The sequence below is a fragment of the Phoca vitulina genome, unplaced genomic scaffold (assembly GCF_004348235.1).
Source record: "Phoca vitulina isolate PV1807 unplaced genomic scaffold, GSC_HSeal_1.0 scaffold47, whole genome shotgun sequence".
In the NCBI taxonomy this organism is placed as follows: domain Eukaryota; kingdom Metazoa; phylum Chordata; class Mammalia; order Carnivora; family Phocidae; genus Phoca; species Phoca vitulina.
Window position 1 is genome coordinate 9,119,945 of NW_022589750.1, and position 21,558 is coordinate 9,141,502.

General features: G+C 38.6%; 1 protein-coding gene across 5 annotated transcripts in view; it reads left to right on the forward strand.

Moving 5' to 3' along the window:
• ZNF286A (zinc finger protein 286A) overlaps positions 1-21,558 on the forward strand; it is a 38,741-nt gene that overhangs the window by 4,336 nt on the left and 12,847 nt on the right. For 2 of the 5 annotated variants that reach the window (XR_004302649.1, XR_004302650.1), the window contains exons 4-7: positions 974-1,088; positions 2,299-2,391; positions 11,071-12,325; positions 19,189-19,686. Coding sequence is in view for 3 of the 5 variants with exons in the window: in XM_032431834.1 (XP_032287725.1) it covers positions 974-1,088; positions 2,299-2,391; positions 11,071-12,302 (1,440 nt within the window). In the remaining 2 variants the exon portion in view is untranslated. Of the gene's footprint in view, positions 1-973; positions 1,089-2,298; positions 2,392-11,070; positions 14,948-19,188; positions 21,462-21,558 lie in introns of those variants that run through there. The other 3 variants (XM_032431834.1, XM_032431835.1, XM_032431832.1) reach the window with 3 other exon arrangements.

Here is a 21,558-nt window from a genome sequence, read left to right on the forward strand (position 1 = left end):
TCGAGTGTCATTTTAGGTATAGATATGCAGATTATAGGATCAAGGTCATTTTTCCTCATAATATCTACTCAGTGGCTACTTAATGATTTTTATATTTTATTTTCCAAGGATGATTCTTGGTTTTGTTTTGTCTTGTTTTTATTCTTGTTATTTAAATCTCAGATTCTTTCCACTTTGGGAACTTTATTTTGAAATAATTTTAGACTTCAATAAATGATGTAAATAGTAAAAAGATTTTTCATATACTCTCCACTCAGATTCTCCGAAAGTTAACATTTACCTCACTTATTTTAATTTCTGTATTTTGTGTTATATAAACTTGATCCTATGAAATTTACACAGGAACATTTATAAGTTATATCTGTACCTTCAATTAATTTGTTCCTGTTAGTTTCCAGTTTAATGCTTTTTGCCTTGAATTCCGTGCTTGACTGGATTTGGTGCTCGCTGCCATTCTTTTCATTGCATGACTTCTTCACATTTGCAGGTTCTGTATTTCAGTTCATCTTCTGATTGGCTAGATTGATTCTTTACATTTTTGTTGAGGACTCACAAGGAGAATGACTCAGACATGCCTTTTTCCTCTGCCTGAATTCTGTTTACTTTGCCAAACTGCATTGTTGACCCGAATTCTGTTTATTTTGCCAAATTGCATTGTTGGTCCATTGGTTCATGTTTTAAGTCTTTATTCCCCAGAAAAATGATAGTCTCAACGGAGAAACCATAGTCTTACTTCTTTGGGTTCTCATACCGACTCCAGCACAGTGTGCCTGGCACTTGATTGATACCCAGTGACTTTATACCTAGAGTATTCCAAATCTGAATACATTAGAATGCTTGTCATTTATCACAGTCATTTCCCGTCCTGTGTATAGCTTATGCATCTATCTAGGGCCAGCAGAAACTGGGGGGGGGGGGTGAAATTGAGTCTGTCAAGTGAGAGATGGTGAACAAAAGTATGTTTATGTCTTAGGCATCAGTGACATTCAAGGACGTGGCCATGGATTTTACCCCAGAGGAGTGGGGGAAGCTGGATCCTGCACAAAGGGAGGTGATGCTGGAGAACTATAGGAACCTGGTCTCGCTTTGTAAGGATGGGTTCTCATCATGACTCTGGAATCCGCGTATGGGGACATCATTACATTATTGAAAGTGAAATAGCTTAACGAAGCCTTCACTTTTGCATTCAGAAATCATAAAGTATTGATCCCTTTGGGCCCAGAGAAAATCTGTTTCTGCCCTAGGTTCTTGGTGAAATGTCTGTGCTGGTTTTGTATCAAAATTCTTTGGATTCGAATGATAGAAACCTAATTCACACTGGCTTAAAGGGGATAACAAATCTTGATTCAGGGAATCATATGTATTGACAGAAATTTTCTTAATTTTTTTAAACACGTGGCTTGGCTTTGCCCTGTATTAGCTTTATTCTTAGGATCTCTGCATATGGCAAAGATGGACTTTGGCAGCTGTAAAGTTACACGATTCTTCCAGTTAGAGAGAGTACTCTCCGGCCAGTGTGGATCTTGTGCTCACCTCTCCGGGGGTGTGCATGTGCGCACATGCGTGTGCACACATATGTGTTCATATGGGGGGTAGAAGAAACTGTGTTAACTCTCCCCAGTGATATTTATACATGAACATTTATAAATTCTATCTGGACCCGTAATTTGTTGCCATTATTTTCCAGTTGAATGCTTTTTGCCTTGAATTACTTTTGTGCTTATGTAATAAATTCCCTAAGAAAGTGGGTTCTGGTTACTGAAGAAGGAAGAAAGGGAAAAACCATTAGAAAGAAGACAAAAACTCTAGTCACCACGGTCACAACTTTTGGGTGCTGCCGCGGAGGTCCCACTTTCTCCATTTCTTCCTGAAGCTAAGGACTCACCTGCAGTGTCTCCCTGGAACTTACTCAATAGAGAAAGAGAAATTCTCTTCTCTCTCTTTCTTTTTTTTTAAAGTAAGCTCTATGCCCAATGTAAGGCTTGAACTCATGACCCTGAGATCAAGGGTCACGTGCTCTATGGACTGAACCAGCCAGGCGCCCTGAGAAGTTCTCTTCTTTTTGACAGGCAAAAACATTTGCCTTTTCCAATGCATATAAGCTCCTTACCAGACACAGACTTGCTGCAAATATTTTAAGCTTCATTCAGAGACCCATCCTCCCTCATTCCTGATCTGTCTTTGTAGATCAGAGAGTTGGGTCTATGCTATAGAATAGATCTTTGTGCCCATCACAAGTAGTTAAGTCCTGTTATTAAGTCCTCTTTCTTTTTGCTCTTTCTTTTTTTAAACGAGCAGGGCTTCCAGTTTCCAAACCTGAGAACTACAATTTGGAGAATGGAAAAGAACCATTGATGCTTGAGAGAAAAGCCCCCAAAAGCAGCTATTCGGGTGAGTCAGACACATGGGAGTCTTCAGAAATAATAGCCCTGCAGGACAGTGTAAAGGGGGCGCTTTTCAGTGCTTAGGAAAGAATATTAGAAATGCCTATGTGCATTTATTTTTTTAATTGTCTTATTTTAAGTGATAGAGCATTTTAAATAATATAAAAGTTGGGGGAAAAAGTAACAGGTATTCACTGTCAAAATCAAACATACGCTAATAATTTGCTTGTTTTGCCATTGTTTCTTTCCTCTGTTTTGCAATATAAAATAAAAATATAACTGTACAGTTCTGTGAATTTTCACAAATGGACACATTCATATAACTAGTGTCCAGATCAAGAAGCAACCTTACCAGCCTAGAAGTACTCTTGTCGCTTCATTCCTTCCAAGGGTAACCTTATCCTAACTTCTAACACCATAGATTAGTTTTGGCTGTTCTTGAACTATGTTCCAACATCTGGCTTTCTTCACTGAACCTTACTGTGAGATACAGCCATGTTACTGCATGTAGTTGTAGTTCATTCTTTTTGTTGTGCAGACTTTTATTATGTCAGTATACCAGTTTATCCATTCTCTTAAGATGGGCATCGGGGAGGTTTCCAGTTTGGGGCTATATGAATAGTGCTGCTGTGCATATTCTTTTATATGTCTTCTGGCGAACACAAACAGGCATACCTTGGAGATAGTGTGGGTTTGGTTCCAGACCACCAGAGTAAAGCAAGTATTGCAATAAAGGAATTCACATTAATTTTTTAATTTCCCATTGCCTGTGAAAATTCGGTTTATACGATGCTATAGCCTATTAAGTGTGTAATACCATTAAATTTTTTTAAAAATGTACATACCTTAATTAAAAGATTGTTAAAAACCGCTAACTGTCAGGGTGCCTGAGTGGTGTAGTCAGTTAAGCATCGGACTCTTGATTTCAGTTGAGGTCATGATCTCAGGGTCATGAGATCGAGCCCCGTGTCGGGCTCTGCACTCAGTGCAGAGTCTGCTTGAGATTCTCTCCTTCTCCCTGTGCCCCTCCCCTAACTTGTGCTTGTGCCCTCTAAAATAAATAAATAAATAAATAAATAAATAAATAAATAAATAAAATCTTTAAAAAAACAAAGTTTCTTAAAAAGAAAAAAGAAAAAAAATTTACAGATTTAGTTAAAGACCTTTTACTTGCTTTCTCCCTAGAAGTAACTAGTTGGGGCACATCATTCTAATGTGCGTGTGTACATATACATACGTGTCAAAAAACAATTACGTATATATAGTATTATGTTATACTTTTTATTTTGTGATCCAGTTTTTTTTTTTAAACTTCACCTTTTATTTTGATAGTAATCCATGTTAAAACAGATGAATTGCGTTTATTTTAACTGCTGTGGAGTAAGTCCATTGTGTGAATAAATTAAATGGTTTGTTTTACCTTTGCCGTTAATAAGAGTCGCAACGATCATCGTTTTGTTGGCTCTTTGTATTCATCTGGAGAGTTGGTTTAGGTACATAATCAGAATAACTCTGGATCTTAAAGTATCATCTCATGTTTAGCTTTATTAGGACCTGCCAAGGTCCTTCCACCATCCTGGTAAACAGTTGATGCTATCAGATTTAGTAATTTGCAGCAGTCTGTTGGGTATGAAATGAAATTTCATGTTTTTTAATTTACATTTCTCTGGTTATGAATGAGTTTGAGTACTTCATATGCTTGTTAGTTATTCAGGCTTCCTCTTTTGTAAATTACCTGTTCATATCCTTTGTCTTGTTTTTTGAAATTGGGCCATTCACATCTTTCTCTTGATTTGTTGGAGTTCTTTATACATTTTAAATAGTACTATATGACAGAGGTACCATTACAAACTGGTGAGAAAAAAAATGGTTGTTTTTATCTGTGGCTTATTCTATTTTAAGGTGTCTTATGCATACAGAATTTAAAATTTTTAGGGGCGCCTGGGTGGCTCAGTCCGTTAAGTGGCTGCCTTTGGCTCAGGTCATAATCCCCGGGGTCCTGGGATTGAGCCCCGCATCAGGCTCCCTGCTCGTCGGGAAGCCTGCTTCTCCCTCTCCCTCTGTCTGCCACTTCCCCTGCTTGCTCTCTCTCTCAAATAAATAAAATCTTAAAAAAAAAAAATTTTAAAATTTTAATGTTATCAGATTTCTTTCTTTTTTTTAATGCTTTACCTTTTTTTCTGAATTGTCTTCCTTATTCCAGTGTCAGGAAGACAATCTGTACTTTATTCTAAAATGTTCAAGTTTTGGGGCGCCTGGGTGGCTCAGATGGTTGGGCGTCTGCCTTCGGCTCGGGTTGTGATCGCCAGGTCCTGGGATCAAGCCCTGTGTTGGGCTCCCGGCTCAGCGGGGAGCCTGCTTCTCCCCCTCTCTCTGCCTCTCCCCTTGCTTGTACTCTCTCTGTCTCTCTCTCAAATGAATAAATAAAATATTTAAAAAAATAAAATGTTCAAGTTTTGTTTTACAGGTAGGTCCTCTTGGGGCTTTTTTGCATATTGTGTGAATAAGGAACTACTTTTATCTTTTTTCCATGCTTAAAGCTGATAGTCCAGCATCATTTATTGAAAAATCTACATTTTGTCACAGATTTGTAACACCAATTCTGGTAAACTCTTGTCCTGTTTATACTTCGGTCTGTTTCTAGGCTCTCTGGTTTATTTGTCTATCTGTGCTGCACTAACACGTTGTTTGAATTATTATACTTTATAGTATGTATCTCTCTAAAAGGAAATCTTGCTTTAATATTCTGCTTTTTAAAATCTTCTTGTTCTTTGGAATACTGAGTTTTAAAATCTTCCCCTGTGATTGATTATGTCTGTTTCCCCTTGTAGGCCTGTCAGTTTTTGTGACTTGCCTATTCACCACCCTTCTCCCTTTTTATGTGGGAGATATTGCCATTTTCTGAATGATCTAGAAGAACTTTTCATACATGAGGCATATATTCCTTGTCAGACATTTTTTCTAGTTTTTACTCTTCGGTTTTGCTGTGCTTTTTAATGTACAAATTTAATGCATTACAATCTTCTAAGTTTTCTGATTTTTCATTAGTGCTTCAAAAGTTCTCCCTCCAAGATCAAAGAAATATTTGCTTCTGTTCTCTTATATTTGTCCTTTAATTTTTCTTTTAAATCCTTAATCCATTTGGAATCGCCTCTTCTCTGGTCGTATCTTCTTAGCTTTCTTTTCTGAACAATTGAATGTTTGAATTGCTCAAGGCTTGGTTTTAATCTCTCATCCCTCTGTATACTTGGAATCATAAACTTGAGTGTCTACATGGGACAGCAGGTAACCTATCAGAGTGAAGCAAGCAAGGTAAGCAGGGTGGGACTGATAAACTGGAAGAACATACACCTCAACCGAAAGGAGTGGCCATTCTTCCAATAGCTCTAGCTCAAAAGCTGGCAAATTTTTTTATGCAAAGGGCTAGATAGCGAATAATTTATCTTGTGAGACATACAGCCTCTGCTGCAACTCCTCAGTCTGCTATGGTAGTATGGAAGGCAGTCTTAGTTCATAAATGAATGGGTATGGTTGTGTTCCAATAAAACTTTATTTAGAAAAATAGCAGCAAGCTATAATTGCCAGTCTTTGCTCCAGTTGGTTATTGTCATGCAGTATGCTTCTAGTTTTTTCCAAGAGAAACCCAAAATTTGAATTTTTATGTGAAATCTCCCCATTGTTAAATGTTGTCACCAATCTCAAAAATTTCTATAAATAGTGTGGGCCAAACAAAACATGTCTGAGGGTCAGATTTGTCCCACTGGTCACCTGTTTGCAGCCTCTGTTTTCTCCCACAACCAAATTATCAGCTCTATCTAGATGAATCCCAAATTTGTATTTCCAGCCTACATATCTCCTCTGGCCTCCTGTTCTAAACATTTGTGTAACTATATGATGTCTCCATGTGCTTATGTTAAAGATGCCTCAATAGAGCATGTTTAAAACTGATTGCTTGGGGGCATCTGGGTGGCTCTTGGTTAAGCCTACGACTCTTGATTTCTGCTCAGGTCATGATCTCACAGTTGTGAGATCCAGCCCAGCGTGGATTCTTCCTCTCCCTCTCCGCCTCCTGCCACTCAGGTGCTCTCTCTTAAAAATAAATAAATAAATAAAAATTAAATAAATAGGGGCGCCTGGGTGGCTCAGTTGGTTAAGCGACTGCCTTCGGCTCAGGTCATGATCCTGGAGTCCCGGGATCGAGTCCCGCATCGGGCTCCTTGTTCAGTGGGGAGCCTGCTTCTCCCTCTGCCTTCCCCCCTCTCATGCTCTCTCTCTCTCTCCTTCTCGCTCTCAAATAAATAAAATCTTTAAAAAAAAAAAAAAAAAAATTAAATAAATAAATAAATAAATAACTGAGTGCCTAATATAGGCCCAAATTCTCCATCCTCCCAATAGGGTCCTTTTCCAGTTATTGTCTTAATGACACTCTGTCTTATCAAATTGCAGAAGCCAGAAATCTATGAACAGTTTTTACACTTTCCTCTCTTTCTTAATCCAGTTCAACTTTGCATTTATCCAATCATACTGTAAATATTTTTTTCATTGTTAGCATCCCTCCATCTCTCTCTTGTTTGCCTGGACCACTGTGATAATCTCGATTCTACCTTTGTCCGCATAGATTTACACCAGTCTTTTATATCACAGTGAGAGTGATGGTTTCAAAATACAAATCTGGTGGTGTCATCCTTTTGCTTAAAACATTCCAGTGTCTTCCCATTGCTCTTAGGATAACAACCAAAACCCTTGAGGCCTACACAGTCTTATAAAATCTGGCTTTTACTCATTATTCCAACCTAATCTCATACCTACTCTCCCTGTTTTTGTACTCTAGCATAGCGGTTCTTAAGTACTTCGGCATCACACGTTTCAAATTACTGAGGATCCTAAAGAGCTTTTTTTTATGTACTTATATTTTATGTTTCGGTTATATTTACCAACACTTACTGTATTAGAAATGAAAATTAAAAAAAAATTAAACTAATAAGTCATTTAAAAATAACAAAACCCATTTCATGTTTTTGGTTTTTTTTTAAAGATTTTATTTATTTATTTGAGAGAGAGAGAATGAGAGAGAACACATGAGAGGGGGGAGGGTCAGAGGGAGAAGCAGACTCCCTGCCGAGCAGGGAGCCCGATGCGGGACTCGATCCCGGGACTCCAGGATCATGACCTGAGCCGAAGGCAGTCGCTTAACCAACTGAGCCACCCAGGCGCCCCAAAAACCCATTTCATGTTAACACAAATAATACAATTTTTATAAAAACACCTATTTGCTGCAAAAAAAAATTCATTGACGAGAATGCATTGTTTTACATTTTTGCAAATCTATATTCTCACTCCTGCTTCTGAATGCAGTTTGCTGTGATGTGTTGTTCTGGTTGACTTGTATGAAGGAAATCCAGCCTCATACCAATATATAGTTGGAAAAGGGAGAAATATTTCATAGCTTTTTCAGATAAGTGTGGCTACTGTGATATTACAGCAAAACTGGGCGAGTGTTAAATTCTTTTTTTTTTTTTTTTTTTAAGATTTATTTGAGAGAGCGTGCACGTGCGTGCCTGTGAGCAGGGGGAGGGACAGAGGGAGAGAATCCTCAAGCAGACTCCCCACTGAGTGTGGAGCCCAACGCGGGGCTCAATCCCAGGACCCTGAGATCATGACCTGAGCCAAAATCAAGAGTTGGACACTTAACCAGTTGAGCCACCCAGGTGCCCCTGGGCAAGTGTTACTTTCTTAAAGATCAGATATAATGTGGCATCTGGAACCAGATCCATGAATTTTTCGTACTCTTTTGTTAAAACCTACTGATCTTCTGGAAAATACTGGTGCACTGAGTTATGCAGATCTCCTAAGTATTGACACATTAGATTATGTAGTGTTTTTTAAATCACAACTTTTAATATCACCACTGACCTTATCAGAAAAGTCTTTAAGGATTAAGAAGCTACCAAGCTCTCTAGAGCAGATACAAGTTTTCCAAAATTCTTATTTATGCCCAAAAGCTGCAATTTTATTGAATACTGTTGTTTTCCTTGAAGTGACAAGCTCACTTTGTTCATTTTTGAGAAAATGTCAAATACTCAACTTGGATAACATATTTTGTCTGTCAGTCATTCTTCCAAGTAAAAATTGTGGTCCATGAAGAAAGTGACTAGTTCAGCTCACAGATCAAATGATCCCACAAGTGGTTTTCTTCAAGACAACCAGCATACTTTGATATGAACAGAATTGCTTTATGAATATTTTCTATTTCATCAATTCCGAATTTTAAGAGGACATATACTCAAGGCTTGAAATTTAATAAAATCAATAGTGTTTACTGTTTCCTGAGACATTTTTTTTTTTTTAATTTTTTTTTTTTTTTTTAAGATTTTATTTATTTGCGAGAGAGACAATGAGAGACAGAGAGCATGAGAGGGAGGAGGGTCAGAGGGAGAAGCAGACTCCCTGCTCAGCAGGGAGCCTGATGTGGGACTCGATCCCGGGACTCCAGGATCATGTCCTGAGCCGAAGGCAGTCGCTTAACCAACTGAGCCACCCAGGCGCCCCTTCCTGAGACATTTTTAAGTGAAACTGGCACCTTTTTTTCTTAACTGAGAGTACATGGCAGGGAAGAATACAGCTCCTAGTAAGTTTGTTGTCACTGTCCTGATTTGTGCTAAGTCGTAAGCGGTTTTACCATGATTACTTTTGTAACAGTGCCAATGACAAGACACTGAAAGAGGCAAAGAACATCTAAACATCATATTGAAGATAATTTTGAACTTCTGGCTTCCCGGGGGTTTATGGACCATACTTTAGGATTTCTACCTACATCCCTATACCAGCCTTATTACATCAGACTATTAGCACTTACACTGTGTCAGAAATTTTAGTGGTTTACACTCCTTTAATGCTTTTTAAGGTAGGTATTGTCATTATTTCTCATGAAGTAGGTACTGTTACTGCCCATTTTACACATAAAGAAACTGAAATAGATTAAATAATTTGCCCTAGGTCACACAGCTTGTAAGTAGCAGAGCTGGGATTATCTTCATGCATTCAGATTCCAGAGTCCATGCTCTCAACCACTGCTTTCCTTGTATGTTCCTCTCACCTTGCGCTTTGGTTCATATCATTCCCTCTCCCTGGAATGCTCACCTCTGTGCTTTTGTGCCAATTATCTGCAACACTCACCTGAACTCCAACCCCACTTTCGTTTCAGCTCAGTGATTTACTTCCTCAGAGTAAGTCTCCCCTCATCTCCCTAGATTTCCCCTCTTACATTTTTTCATAGGGTCATTTGCCGTTTATTCCTCCATACTTTGCCTTAATTATGACAGGTGCATTTTTATATGCATTTGTGAATGTTAGACTGAATTCTCTCTCCCCTCGTGTGCATGTGTCTTTCCCTAGTGCCTAGCACAGAGCCGAGCATATGGTAGATATTCAGTGGATAACTATTGAATAAATGGATAGAAGAGTAGCTTGGTGAAGGAATAGAATTCATTTGGCTGTATAGAATGAGGGACAGATCTAACTTAATTTTCTTCTAAATGTGTAATCAGTTGTCATAGCGCCATTTTTTGGAAAACAAATTATGTTTTGTTGACTGACTGAAATATCACCTTTGTATTGTTTTTAATTGTATATGCTCAACTATTTCTGAAGTTGCTCTTCTGTTTCATTGATCTGTCTATTCCTTTGACCCACCACACTCTTTAAATTATTTTAGCTTTATAAAGTAGTTTTATATTAGATATAAAAATTCTAATATATTAGATATATTTAGAGAGGTCTAGCTTCCATCCCTGCTCTCTCTCCTCTATTCTGATACTTTCCCTATAGGCAACCATTTTTATTACTATTTCATTTGTCTGTCCTTGGTTTTTGAAAATATAACCAAATATGTACATGTATTTGTATCTCCCCCCCCATTTTTTCTACATAAAGAGTAGCAAACCTTACACACTTTCAGCTTGCTCATTTTTTAAAAAATTATTTTATGTATCCTGGCGATAACTTCATATCTATATATGGAGATCTTTCTGATGTTTTAAAAAGTTGCATTTTATGTCTACATCATAGTGTATTTAATCAGCTCTCTAAAATCGATATTGAGATGTTACCAGTCTTTTGCTATCTCAGTGTTACAATGAGTAGCCTCGTGTACATATATCATTATGTTTGCCATTATATCTTTGGGAGATCATAGGAGATTTTTTTATCAGAGATGTATTATAAAAACATTGTTAGGGAAGATTAAACTGGAAATGGAATGCATATTTGGACATGAGTAGGACTGGATGGCTGGAAACCTAGAAGTCATAATGTCCTATACACTAAAGTGATAACTATATTTATTACAGCAGTAGGTATTCAATAAGAATTTGTTTCTTCCCTCTTCTGATCTAGTGTGCTCTTTTCCTGCTCATCCAGTGATATATTGCTTCATCTGCATCTCTCCTTCTCCTGTATTTCTGGTCATCTTTTCCCCCCTTTTGACTATCCTGGATAAGGTCTACTCATTTTCTCCACATATACTGTGCATTTCTTTCCTTCCATTTGCTTCTCTTCGCAAGTCATCTTAAAAAGTCAGACCCACTTACTCCTCGGAAGCATGCCTTTCATCTTTAATAGCTGTTACAGAACTGTCTTTTGTTGAGCACTGAAAACAAAGGAAATTTCCATTTCCAATTTCTTTCAGACCTGGAGACTAAACCTGAGGGCAAAGATTCAACTTCAGTACAAGATACTTCCAAAGAAGAATCATGCCAGGCTGCAATAATAGACAGACTGACAAGGAATAGTGTCTGTGACTCCAACTTGGAAACAACTCTTGAATGTGAAAATTGGTTAGAGAATCAGCAAGGAAATCAGGAGAGACACTTGAGAGAAATGTTCACTCATGTGAATTCACTCCCTGAAGAAAGAGCTCATGAGCATGATGTATATTGGAAAAACTTGAGTCAGAAGTCTATTCTTCTCACTCAAGACAGAGCTCCCAAAGGATCCTATGCCTTCCATACACTTGAAAAAAGGTTGAAACAGAAATCAAACTTAATGAAAAAGCAAAGAACCTGTAAAGAAAAAAAACCTCATAAATGCAACGATTGTGGTGAACTCTTCACGTACCATTCAGTGCTTATTCGACACCAGAGAGTGCATACTGGAGAGAAGCCCTATAGCTGCAGTGAATGTGGGAAATCTTTTAGCCACAGAGCTAATTTAACTAAACATCAGAGAACTCATACTAGAATTCTCTTTGAATGCAGTGAATGCAAGAAAGCCTTCACAGAAAGCTCATCCCTTGCGATACATCAGCGAATTCACATTGGAGAGAGACCGTATGAATGCAATGAATGTGGAAAAGGTTTCAATCGAAGTACACATCTTGTGCAGCATCAGTTGATTCATACTGGAGTGAAGCCTTATGAATGTAATGAATGTGATAAAGCTTTCATTCATTCATCAGCTCTCATTAAACATCAACGAACTCATACTGGAGAGAAACCCTATAAATGTCAGGAATGCGGGAAAGCCTTCAGCCATTGCTCATCCCTTACTAAACATCAGAGAGTTCATACTGGAGAAAAGCCATATGAATGTAGCGAATGTGGAAAAACCTTTAGTCAGAGCACACATCTTGTTCAGCATCAGAGAATTCATACTGGAGAGAAACCCTACGAGTGTAACGAATGTGGGAAAACCTTCAGCCGGAGCTCAAATTTTGCTAAACATCAAAGAATTCATATCGGAAAGAAACCATACAAATGTAATGAATGTGGGAAGGCCTTCATTCATTCATCAGCTCTTATTCAACACCAGAGAACTCATACTGGGGAGAAGCCCTACAGATGTGATGAATGTGGGAAAAGCTTTAAGTGCAGTTCATCCCTCATCAGACATCAAAGAATTCATACTGAAGAGCAACTCTGAAAAATTACTGAATGTGAAGAAATGTAAGTTGGCTTTATCACTGTGTTAAATTACCTGAGTGTTTAGGTGGAACACCCATAAAATGCTGCTCGAGGACCAATTCTTTATGCATCTGCTTTTACTTGCATAACACGTAGTTTTGAGCCATAGACAGAAAGTTCCTTATATCCATTGATTTGATCATTACGAAAGCTTCTGGCCAGGGATCTCAAATTTTGATCCCCATCCCCCACCACCACTACCAAATAACCCTTTCGTGGAAATTCAAGAAATCCTTGGGAGTGGATAGCAATCTGATCCTTGTGAAATCTGGTTTCTCCCTCTTTTTGTCACATGAAAGCCTTGTTATAGCATCTCACTCGGTAAGGAAATTCTTATTTGTAAACGTAGGTAGAGGACTCCTATCTCTATCATCAGGAAGACACAGAGTTGTTCCTCTTTGGATCCAAAGTAGAGCTCCAGATGCACAGCTACTGTCATTTCTCCAGGAAGGGTTAATTCTTTTACATTAGCTGTAAAATGTGAAGGTTAAGAGTTGAAATATGCTTTGGATTCCCTCCCTCCCCCAAAGGCTACTGTCTAATTTGATGAACATAAATAGACTGTATTGCAGGTTCTAAGTTGTGTTCACTTGGATTCTGCTGGTCATAAGTTTAGATCATTGTTATCCCTCTGCTGTGTAGATTTTCATTTTCTACTTCCTTGGAATTTCCCTGAAGTTAAGAATGGGTCAAAATCTTAACTGCAGTTTTCAATCAAATGCCTCTTTTCTTATCCTTGGCATTGAATGAGTCCTTGGTTTTTCTATAATCAGGTATTAAGAATATTTCATTTCCAACTCATTCATTTACAGTTATTCTGCTTTCTGTAAACTATGCTTTGTCACTTTGAGAAAAAGCCCCTAGGATGTTGAGGGTCTGAAAAGTTGATGAGTTCAATGTGTTATTATATTTAGGGTCCTAGTCAAGAAGGAGAACTGAAGCAACTCTGAGACCCAAGGACACACTTTCCTGTCAAATATGGAAAATAGTTCACAGGACAGTAACTCACTGGAGGATAACAGCTTCCCTCTATGAAGAAGAGGTTGCCGTTTCTCTGGCTTTCTTGTCTACCCACATTTTTTGTTGTTGTTACTGTTCTCCCTATATGTTTGTTGGGCTATATCCCAGAGCCCTAAAAAAGGTAGAAAAGGCATGAAACCACATGATAAGTTACATGGGTGACCAAAAACCAGTGATGGGATTGGAAACACAGAAGCAAAAGTTCAAATATTTAGCAAAACAGTATACAAATGTCAGTTTTTATTGTTACTCTATGAAAAGAAGAGTATAGAAAAGATAGAAGGAAAATAGTTACAGGTTTCTTCTTTCTCTTCTAAATTCTATCCTTTATGAACATTCAACAACCAGTCCATGCTCTTGCCTTCTCCACATTATCTCTGTTATTTCTTATAATTCCTTCTCTGTAAACCTTAGTTGTATTACTGAGAAGTAGAGGAATAGAGTTTAGAGCAAGATCATTAAGGATGAATGGGTTAAATCCAGCCATGATGGAAATTAAAACAATAGGAAATGGGGCTGAAAGGACTGGGGAGAGGTTTTGGAAAGAACAAAAAACATGTCGGGGGTGGAGGTGGGTGGGAAGGCTCAGGGACTGAGGGGTCAGGGTAGGAGGGTGACACAGGAACAACGTAAAGGGAAAGGTGCTCGCTCAGCTCTCTTCACTTTAATAGTCAGTATTCATGTTCAAAAGTAGGAACCGACAGACTATGACCTGGACCCATGACCAAGTCCGGCCTTCTTCCGGACTAATGATGTTTAGTTGGATCTTGACCACACTCGTTCATTTACATTTATTTGTGCTACAATGTCAGAGTCGAGTAGTTGCAGCAGACGTCATGTCCTCCAAAGCCTAAAATACTTGATATTTCTCTATGTGCCAAACACTTGAGTGAAAATAAATTCATCATTTGGGGGCCAAAATTTGACTCACAAAATAAGATCACTTGGACTTTTCAGAGCTGAGTTTGAATTCTACCACCTCCAATTAGCATTTATTTGATCTTACTACTTGCTGTCTCTAAGTCTCAGGGTCTTCATCTGTAAGATGGGAATAAATCATCCCTCTCTTGTAAGGTTGTGAGGATTAAATAAGACAATGCATGTCAAAGACCTCACAATAAATTAAACAGCTAGCCTGTATACGTTTGTAAATATATACATATATATGTATTTTAATGAAACATCAGTCCATTTGGACTGCTACAACGAAACAACTCACCACAGAGTGAGTGGCTTTATAAACATTCTCACAGTTCTGGAGACTGGGGAGTCCCAAGATCAAGGCACCACCAGGTTCGGTGTGTGGCGAGGGCCTGTTTTCTGGTTCAGGGACCACCATCTTTTTGTTAGGTCTTCACATGGTGAAAGGGTAAGGGGGCTCTGGGGCCTCTTTTACAAGGGCAACTAACCCTTTTCCTGAGAATTCTGCCCTCATGACCTATTCACCTTCCAAAGGCCCCACCTCCTAGTACCATCACACTGGGGATTAGGTTTCAAGATAAATTTGGGGAGATACAAACTCAGTCTGCAATAAGTGGCTAAGCATCAATCAGGTAGAAATTAAGAATGAATGTGTCGGGCGCCTGGGTGGCTCAGTTGTTAAGCATCTATCTGCCTTTGGCTCAGGTCATGATCCCAGGGTCTTGGGATCGAGTCCCGCATCGGGCTCCCTGCTCGGCAGGAAGCCTGCTTCTCCCTCTCCCACTCCCCCTGCTTGTGTTCCTGCTCTCGCTATCTCTCCCTGTCAAATAAGTAAAATCTTAAAAAAAAAAAAAAAAGAATGAATGTGTCTTCCACACCTTTTGTTTACCGATCAAGAACTGTCACCATCCTACTGTCCAGTGTATCATAGAGAAGGGGCTTCTCTTTCTGCTCTTGCTTCCATCTGGTGCTGCTCCCTACACAGCCTCCTTGAGACCCTGGGAAATCGGCTTTTTTTTTCCCTTCTGAGTTCCCTTAACCAGGAACTATCTGATAGTTTCAGAGACTCAAGTTTGTAATTTAATTGCAGTTTAAATAGCGTTAAGAGACTTGCTCTGAGTTAGTGTTACTGGGAACCCTGGCCCTTAACATTTCAATATTTGTTCTGTTTATGTTTGACGTTCAATGTGACTATTTGTACTCCAACATGAATTTTGGAAGTTTTAATGTTCTACTTTTCAAATGTTTTTGGTTACCTATAAACTAAATTTGACTGCTCTTATTGGTCCACTGTCAATAAAGATGTTGTTTATATATTTATTGTCAGAAACTTTTGTAAATCACTTCTAAAGTTTCCTAATTTAAGCATAGTTTAAGAGGCAAAGATAGACCAACCATAAACTATCTCTGTAGCATTCGGGAAACCAGTCACATTTCTAATTGTTCATCTGGGCTTCACAACTTCAGAAGACATGGGTTGGGGAATTCCCTCCATAGCCCATGTCTCTGCAAGAAGGTTAAAGAGTAGAGGAAGGTTGTGTCTACCAAATAGTGTTGAGTCCTCAAGCCAAGTGCAGGCGCCACTCAAGAGGGGGTAATGGGGAAAAAGACACCACTCATTTAGCAGGGGTAACTGTAAAAAGTACCGTTAAAACTAGACAAGATCAGGTAGACTGATTTAGTGTAAATTTTAAATTACATCTGGCTTTTGGGAGGACAATGTTACATCACCCAAAGTATTAAAGCAATAGTACTGTATAAGAACACCAAACAGTACTCAAATTAGTCAGCAACTGACTAGTCAATTGTCTATCAAAAGTTTCTAATAACTATTTTCCTAGATGAGTTTTCACTTTTTATTTTTTTTAGAGATTTTATTTATATATTTGCAGAGAAACAGGAGAGAGGGAACACAAGCAGGGGGAGTGGAAGAGGGAGAAGCAGGCTTCCCGCAGAGCAGGGAGCCCGATGGGGCTCGATCCCAGGACCCTGGGATCATGACCTGAGCCGAAGGCAGACGCTTAACGACTGAGCCACCCAGGTGCCCCATGAGTTTTCACTTTTTAATATCACAACAGGACTCAAGTTGGAAGCTCTTCGTCCCTGCTTTCTCCCTTTCCTTACCTATCTTTTTAGGTCCCAATGGGGCAATCTTGGATCCAGAACCACATGAGCTGTCCCTCACCATAGGTTTTAGTGGCAAAAGGGAAGGGTGTGCCCTGTAGTAATACATATAACACAACATCTGTGGATCACCTTGTAGTTCCAACTGATGCACTCAAAAAATCAGATGTTTTCATTGAATTGTTCTTTAAATTTTTTAACCTCTGTTCGTCCATAAACCAGATAATCTGCCCTTAGATTGAGTTGACTATACATAAAATGTGCATACTTCACTCTCCTCCCCACTCCCCCTAATTCACCCATAAACATTACTATGGTGTCAGAAAAGTTCATGTGTCTGAGGAATCAGGAGTGAAACTAGAGACTCAGGCATTCCTTGATCAAAGACTATTTACCTCATCTCTGCTCTGTTTTTTTCTGTATGGGCTATATTCTCATCAGTCTTTTCCAGTGATGACAAATACATCTACTGGCAATTCCAAGTTAATATGGCTCTAAGCATTTACAATCCCAAGGAGAATACTTCTTTCTTTTTTTTTTTTTTTTTAAAGATTTTATTTATTTATTTGAGACAGAATGAGAGAGAGAGAGAGCACATGAGAGGGGGGAGGGTCAGAGGGAGAAGCAGGCTCCCTGCCGAGCAGGGAGCCCGATGCGGGACTCGATCCAGGGACTCCAGGATCATGACCTGAGCCGAAGGCAGTCGCTTAACCAACTGAGCCACCCAGGCGCCCCGAGAATACTTCTTTCTAAATAGCTCCAGCAAAATCCCCAAGGCTATTTCTCAGCTTTGCTGGAGATCATGCTGATTGATCACTGAACATTATTGGTTCAATTTTTCAAACTCGAACACAAGCAGTAGAGTGGATAAAAGTATTACGTCCATGTTAAATTTATTGAAGCTGATAACTATACCATGGTTATGTAAAATAATATCCTTATTATTGGGAAATGCACATTGAAGTATGTAAGGGGATGAAGCATAATGCATGCACTTTACTCTCAAATGATTCAGAAAAAATATGTATATATAGAGAGAGTAAATAATAAGACAAATAGGATAAAATGTTTATAAGTGAATCTGACTTAAGGGAACATAGATATCCTTTGTCCTTATAATACAACTTCTGTCAGTTTCAGATTATTTCCAAGTAAAAACATTTTAAGTAGACAGATACACTAACAGGACCCAAAATCAGACCCATGCTATAACATATATATAAATAAAAGGCAAAAGTACAGACAGTGCAACTATGTTAAAAGACTTTTTTCTGTCTTACTTAAAACCTATCTAAGTATCCAAAGATTATCCATTAATAAATTTTTGAATGGGAGAAGACACTTTCATATTTAACTGAAAAAAAAAACCTCAATAATTTATGTTTTTAATTCTTTAAAATCATTTAGAAAGATTAACAGCACAGTAGAAAAAATTGTGCAGAAAATTTGCACAGACCCTTAAAAACAGTATATATAAATTTTTAAGAAACATAAAAAACATGCTCAGGTCTTTTAATAATTAAATGATCAAAATAAATAAAGATGAAATACCATCACTTACTAACCAGAATAGCTAAAATGAGAAAGACCGACACAAGTAATTTCCAATATTGTGTAGAAGGAATAGCTATGCCTATCATGATTTCTACTGTGGCCATCAAAACAAGAAGATGTGTAATAATTAGAACTCTCTTACACTAGTCATTGAGTTGCGTATTGGTCAAACGCCTTTGGAAAACTGTTTAGTGACATGTAATTTGAATATATGCAGTGACTCAGACCAAGTAATTTCATATGTTGGTCCGTACTTAACTAAGATACTGATTGCATGTGCACCAAAAGAAACCCAACAAGAATGCTCATGGTTGCATCATTGCTAATAGCCCCAACCTGGAAACAAACCAGATGTCCATCAACAGCAGAACTGGTAACTGTGGTATATTCATAAAAAGACCACACCGCAGTGAGAATGAATGAATTGCTCCATGAGACCACATGGATGAGCGTCACAAATATAATGCTGAGCAAAAGAACTCACACACAGAATAATTCCTGCTGTATGGTTCTAAATATGCAAATTTATAAAAACAGGCAATACTAACCTGTGGTGTTAAAAACTAGATGACAGTTAGCTCTGGCAAGATAGAATGGATAGTGGTTGGGGACTATCAGGAGATGGGCTTCTGGGTTGCTAGTTTTATTTCCTTGAACTGTGTTGTAGTTACAAGGGCATATTCACTTTGTGATACATCACTGAGTGTTAGAGTTGTGCTTTATGCCTGTGCTTTTTGGTATGCGTGTTATTCTTCAATAAATGCATTTGAATACATTTTTACTATTAGGACAAATAAGGTAAATTATGAGACTTTGCAATCTTAATATCATTTCCATTTTATGAAAAATAGTCACCCAAAGGATTCCAAGCTGAAGCGTTTCAATTATTCAGCTTACATTTACAAATATATAGATATATATTTTTTGAACATCCACAACTATCTGATATAATGTCATTTGAGTGTAGAAGGACAATTATGTTTACAGTTTGCTGAATCTGTAATCTTTTAGTTGAGAGTTGAGCTAGCCACACCCATCAGTGAAACTGCTTTCACAGAAGAGTCCAACCTGTGACGATTAGTGGAGACATCAGAAAAGTTGTTTCTTCATTATCTCTGTAGAACATTCGATTTCTTAGAAGCACAGGCCATCAAAACTCTCATTTCAGGTTTTTCTTTCATTATTTTATGTGATCTTGTTATCAGAAAAGAATTTTTATGTTCCAGTATCACAGGGAGGGCATAATAAAGACTATTGTGGTTGCCACGGTGGCCATCAAGACAAGGCCCATGTGTATTCCCTGGATCCCAGCGATGACCCTTCCTGGATGTAATGGGAAATCTGCTGTCAGCCAGAAAGTCATGGATCCTCTCCTGGGGAGCACTGGTTGGTATCTGAAGAGAGACCTGCACTGGGAATTGTGGAGGCTGAATACAGTCACAGTATCTGTGTCTGATGCTTAAAGTCCACAGGCAGTAATCAGGGGAAGATCACAGATAGGCTGGAATCCCGTGAGCATGAGCTAGGACCTCATACCGAAAGCCTGAAACCTGTGTCCATTCTTCCTGCCTCTGACCTCGGTGATCAGGGTGTCCTGCAGAAGGCAGGGCCCTTCATCCTGGAGCTCAACACACACCTGCATCCCACGAATCAGAGAAACTGAAGGAAAAACGCAAAGGAAGACAAAGCAAGTGCAGGTCCAGCTTCTGCTTCTTGCCAGTGAGGTGAGTCAGTTGGTTCAGCAACGATGTGCGTGTGTGTATGTGTGTAGACACATGCTACAAAATCCAATTCGTTCATTTTATTATCAGTTCTAGGCTTTAAAGTTAACTAAGGTTAAGGTCTTTGGAAATTATATATAAGCTAACTACAGAGCAACACATTTACTGTTGATATCAAAAAGTCTGTCACAAGTATACTTCAAGGGAATTGAACACCAGCGTTAAGTTTTTCATAATCTTAAACATGTGGAAGTAATATAACTTAGCAGATAAGTAAAACCGTAAGTTTAGATTAACTAAGCCCTCTGTGAGAAAGCAAACCCAAGTGTGATACTGTGATTTATAATAAGAAATATATATTTTTGGTCTTTGTCCTCATTTCTGGCAGAGTTCCTAAAACCCTTGGAATTTCCTAAGTGATGAGAGTGATAACAGTCTTTTGTTGTGTTAATGACTTTTGGACAGCACCTAAGGAGGTTAGCGGATTGGAACTGTTGGCCCCACCCCCCTTGACCTTGGGAAGGACAAAGGCTAGAGGTTGAATCAGTCATCAGTGGCCAATGATTTAATCAATTGTGCCTATGTAACAAACCCTCCATAAAAACCCAAACCCAGTTTGGTGGAAATGGGAAGTTTTGGGGAAGGTGATATGCTTGGACGGGATATAGAAGCTCTACGCCCTTTCCCCTACCCCTTGCCCTGTGCATCTCTTCCATCTGGCTGTTCCTGAGTTATATCCTTTTATAATAAACTGGTGATCTAATGAGTGAAATGGCTGAGTTCTGTGAGTGGCTCTAGCAAAGTAATTGAACCCAAGGAGAGGATCATTGGAACCTCCAATCTAAGCACAGGTGACAACCTGGATTTGTGATTGGCAACTGAAGTTGGGAACAGTCTTATAAGACTGAGCCCTTAGCCTTTGGAATCTGAGGCTATCTCCAGGTAATTGTATCAGAATTGAGTTAAATTATGGGACACCCACCTGGTGTCTGAGAATTGTTTGGATGTATACAAAAAACAAAAACAAAAATACCCCCCACACTAGAATTGGTGATCAGAAACATACCATATCTTACAAAAGAGAGAATGCATGCTTACAGTATATTCCATAATGATAAAGCTCAGGAAGAAACATTTGGTTCTTTTTAAACCAAAATCATCAAGCTAGTCTGATTTATTTACAGAGTCACCTTGATTATGGGCACTTGGGTTCTTATGTAAAAACCCCTCTAAACTAGTGTTTCTATGAGAAGTTTTATTTTTGTTTTCCTAAAAAGGCCACATTCAGAGAATCAGAAGTTTGGTTTCTTCTCTGGGAACCCTAGAGTTTCCTTATATTAGATTTATATATAAAAAAAAAACTATTCTCTGTAAGTTTATCAGAATTCCTTTACCTTGAGTCTTTATAACCTAATTTGTTAATCCCTTCCAATTGTAGGGAAATATTTGAGAAACACACAGTAAGAGAAAGGTAAATGTGTCTCATTTACAGACACAGACACACAGCTTGCAGCTTCATTTCACTAACCTTAACCACAAGTCAAAAGTAAACAATACAAAAGCTCACCTGTGCAGGTCTCACGGGACTGTTCTCCTTTTTGGTGGACAGAAGACATTTTCTGGAGTTGTATGAAGTCACATACAAACAAACCAGAGTTTCTGTCTTCTCCCACACATCAGAGAATAGGTTCATCCGCCGTCACCTGCCCAACAGAGATCCAATTTGAGGAATTTTCTTTTTTTTTTTTTTAAGATTTTATTTATTTGACAGGACAAGCAGGGGGAGCAGCAGGTGGAGGGAGAGGGAGAAGCAGACCCTCTGCGGAGTGGGAAGCCCGATGCAGGGCTCGATCCCAGGACCCCCGGGACCCTGAC